Source organism: Gekko japonicus, unplaced genomic scaffold (assembly GCF_001447785.1).
Source record: "Gekko japonicus isolate JY-2015 unplaced genomic scaffold, Gekko_japonicus_V1.1 scaffold2343, whole genome shotgun sequence".
In the NCBI taxonomy this organism is placed as follows: Eukaryota; Metazoa; Chordata; class Lepidosauria; order Squamata; family Gekkonidae; genus Gekko; species Gekko japonicus.
The window spans coordinates 49,883-54,027 of record NW_015174908.1 but is presented as its reverse complement, the minus strand read 5'-3'; the positions used below and the strand labels follow the sequence as shown (position 1 = coordinate 54,027).

General features: G+C 54.7%; 1 protein-coding gene across 1 annotated transcript in view; it reads right to left on the bottom strand.

Moving 5' to 3' along the window:
* Positions 1-325, bottom strand: part of SMIM20 (small integral membrane protein 20) — an 11,090-nt gene extending 10,765 nt beyond the window's left edge. The window contains exon 1 of the mRNA XM_015425024.1: positions 145-325. Coding sequence (XP_015280510.1) covers positions 145-253 — 109 coding nt within the window. The 5' untranslated portion in view covers positions 254-325. The remainder of the gene's footprint in view (positions 1-144) is intronic.
* Between the last annotated feature and the right edge of the window lie 3,820 nt (positions 326-4,145).

Genomic DNA, 4,145 nt, shown 5'->3' with positions numbered 1-4,145 from the left:
CCGGAAAACCGGGGGAGGGGGGGGGGGAGCGTGACGTCTGAATGCGGCTCCGCGCGCAGAGACGGGCGCCGGGTCACGTGGGGGGAGGGACGCGGCGGCCTCGGCGGAGCCCCTCGCGCGTGCGCAGTCGCCGCCGGGACTTACTGTACTCCTCCAGGTGCATCAGCGGACGGAAGTAAATAGGGTAGAAGGCCGCGCCCACCACGGCGACGAACCCGCCGAAGATCAGGGCCGTCCGAGAAATGCCCGCCATGAGGGGGAAATCAGAGCGCGGAGGAAAAGGCAAACCCTCCGTTGCGTTTTGCACCTCCCCTTTGCCCCCGGCGCGGAGCCCGTCTCTTTCCCCTTCCGGGTCAGGAGTGGCGCCTCTTTTCCCCGCCCACGCGAAAGTCCCGTCTCCCCGTCGTCTTCTGCTGCCCTCTTGTGGACGGCGTCGGAATCAACCCAAACCTTAATTCCCCATTTATAAGACTGATGCAAGTGGGGATTGCCCTGTTAGTCTGAAGCGATGCTTCTTCAATGCTTGTGACGCTTATTGTTGTAAATGATTGTTTAAAAACGAATAATTTTTTTTTAAAGTGAGGAACAGAACAAAGTTTTTGTCCAGTGGCACCTTTTAAGACCAACAAACTTTAATTCTGAGTATGAGAAACAAATGTGTCTGAAAGAAGTGTGCACCTGCACGAAAGATTATACCCAGAATTAAACAAGGTTGGTCGTAGAGGTGCCACTGGACTCAAACTTTGTTCAGTTTTAAGACAGGGTAACTCAGTGGTTAAGACAAGCTGGAAGATCGGTAGTTCAGCAGTTCGCCTGACGGAGTGAGCTCCCATCTCTAGTTCCAGCTCCTGCCAACCTAGCAGTTCGAAAGCAAGACATTGCAAGTAGATAAATAGGTACCGCTTCAATGGGAAGGGAACAGCCTTCCGTGCACCTCGGCATCTAGTCATGCCGGCCACATGACAACAGAAACGCCTTTGGACACTGCTGGCTCTTCGGCTTGGGAACGGAGATGAGCACCACCCGCTAGAGTTGGATTCGACTGGCTTTCGAGCAAGGGAAACCTTTCCCTTAACAGAGAATTTACTTTGCCAGTGGGCCCCTAGAAGTAGAGTCAGTTTAGAATAGGGTTCCCGACTTCCAGGTGGTGGCTGGAGATCTCTTGCTATTACAGCCGATCTCCAGGTGACAGAGGTCAGTTCACCTACGTTGGACTCTATGCCATTATGCCCGAACACCCGCTCTCCTCAGGCTCCACCCTCAACATCTCCAGGTATTTCCCAACCTGGAGCTGGCAGCCCTTGTTTAGAACTGGGTCTCACTTAGCTTCACCAGCTCCAGGCTGGGCAATGGCAGAAGATTTGGGGGGCGGAGCCTGAGAAGGGTGGAGAAGGACTTCAGATGGATATAATGCCATAGAGTCTACCCTCCAAAGCAGCCAAGTTTCTCTAGGGATCTGCTCATCCCTGGTGGAGCCTTGGGTGGGTAGGGTCACTGGCTGGGGAGCTAGTCCCATAGACTCCTCCCTCCAAAGCATCCATTTTCTGTCTGCAATAGGGATTGCCAGCCTCCAGGTCATACCTGCCATTCGTGGGAGAAACCGTGCTCCTATCCGCCCACCCTCTTCCACCCCCCACATCTTCCAGGCTCCGGGATGGACTCGGATGCTTAGGATGTGGCACCCCCACACAACACGAGTGCTTTGGATTTGCAAACCCAATGCATTTAAACTCTAAACAGGGGGGGGGGAGGTGTGCAAATGCTTCCCTTACTCCTCTCCCCCACCCACATCTTCCAGGGAGGAATCCATAGTAGGAGTGACTGCCTTTCCCCATATGTTCCCCCAAGGGCACTACGGTCGGTTAGTCAACATCTCCTGGAAATTCCAGGCCCCAGGGATATTAAATTTGCTGTTACTAGAGCAAGGGCATTTTCGGTGGCGGCTCCTACCTGGTGGATCCGGGCCCTGCGGGACCTTTCTCAGTTCCGCAGGGCCTGTAAGACGGAGCTCTTCCGCCAGGCTTTCGAGTAGGAGCCGCCACCACTACAATTCCACCACCAATATGTATGCAGCATCGCACCACTACCACTAATATGTGTTTCCATCTGGGTCCGAGGTGACCCTGGAAGGAGAGGGGATGACAGGTTATGGGACCAATTGCCATTGGATTAAGATCTACCTCATCTTGCAATAAATGGAGCACTGACACTTTGTTGTTGTATTATATTGTTTTACTGTTTTAGGCTGTTTTATCTGTTTTAACTCTGGCACTTGTGCCTCGTTGTTAGCCGCCCTGAGCCTTCGGGGAGGGCGGGATATACACCCAAAAATAAATTTCCCAACCCACCCAACAGCACTGGCCAGAAACCAGTGATCTGACGGCTGCAGTGGCTCAACTGGTTAAGACGCTGAACTGCAAACTGGAAGGTGGGTAGTTCAGCAGTTCGAGACCCGAGTGCTGCATGATGGAGTGAGCTCCCGTCTCTGGCCCCAGCTCCTGCCAACCTAGCGGTTTGAAAGCCAAGAAATTGCAAGTAGATAAATAGGTACTGCTTCGGTAGGAAGGTAACAGCATTCCATGCGCCTCGGTGTCTAGTCATGCCGGCCACATGACCACGGAAACGTCTTCGGACAGCGCTGGCTCTTCGGCTTGGGAACGGAGATGAGCACCGCATCCCTCGAGTCAGATTCGACTGGCTTTCAAGCAAGGGAAACCTTTAGCTACTGTAACATCACAGTAAGGGCAGATGAAAGAGGTTTAAAACGCCTCCAATGTGGGAAACTGGAACTGGTAATCAGGATTCAATCCAGTTTGACATGATATATGTAGAAATGGAGAAAAAAGTTGGAGCAAAGGCATGGCTGTTCGAATGCCTGGGAAAGATGGAGCAAAGACTGAATGCAGAAAGGGCCTACGTAATATGCTTTCAATTCACTTTCAGTCCACTTTGCAACTGGATTCTACTGTGTGAAATGGCAACATCCACTCAAAGTGGATTGAAACAGCATTATTTGGCATGTCTGAAAAGTGCCCAGGGCACTTGCAAGTTGCCACATTCCTTCCAAGCAAAGAAGAGGACTGACAGACAGGAACTTAGAATCCTTCTTGCCTCGTTTGCCTGATCCCGCAGGACCCCCGTCCCATTGACACCAGGGCTCTCTGGAACAGTTTCTGTCCACCTACGAAAGCAACCACTCCCTCCCTCCCTCCCTCCCTCCCTCCCAACACTTTCCCCCTGTGGCAACTCCCATGTCCTGCCTCTGACCATGTTTTTTGGCCATTTGAGAGTTCGGTGCTTTAACGTACTCCAGTCTTCCTTTGGATGCAAATCTGTCTCTCAGTTCCTGCTACATCCACTCTCTTGGATCACCCTACTCTAACCCAGTCTCCATCGTCATTCCCAGTCTCCCTCGGAGCCTCGTCCGTTTCTTTCTAAGACCTCTTTCCAAGGATGTGCCTTGCCCTCCCCCTCCCCTCCTCCCAAGTGTTGAGAGTTGAGACCCAAATGTGCAGCTCTTAAATACCAAGTGGTGGTTAGTAGGAAGACAAGGGGGGGGACCCGCGATACTCGCGGGAGAGGGGGAACTCCACAACTATGAGGAAGAGGAGGAAGCAGCAGGAGGAGGTAAGTTCCCCCCCATCCCGCCGGTTCTCTCATCTCCTCCACCCCCGTCCACCCCATGGCTCGATTACCCCCCTGCCCTGGAGCGCCCCCGCAACAGAGGCCAGGTCTACTCACCCCTTCCCACTACAGTGGTAGACCTGGCCTCCGGACCTACCCACCCATTCCCACTACAGTGGTAGACCTGGCCTCCGGACTCCGACCCATTCCCACTATAGTGGTAGACCTGGCCTCCGGACTCCGGAGGCCAGGTGTACCCCTTCCCCGCCCCTTCCCACCTTCCAAGGGGCGGGGCCCGCGGTATTCGAGGGAGGGGGGGATGGAGCTCCAGGAGGAAGCAGGAGGAGGTAAGTACCCCCGTCCTGCCAGTTCCCCGTCTCCTCCACCCCCCTTGCCTCTCCCCCCCGCTCCACGTCGTTCCCCCTCCCGCCCTGAAGCGAGGGCCGAGCGGCGTGCGGCCCCTCGCTGCTCTCCCCACCCACCCAACTCCCCGCACTCTGGCCCCCCCTCCCTGCTCGCAG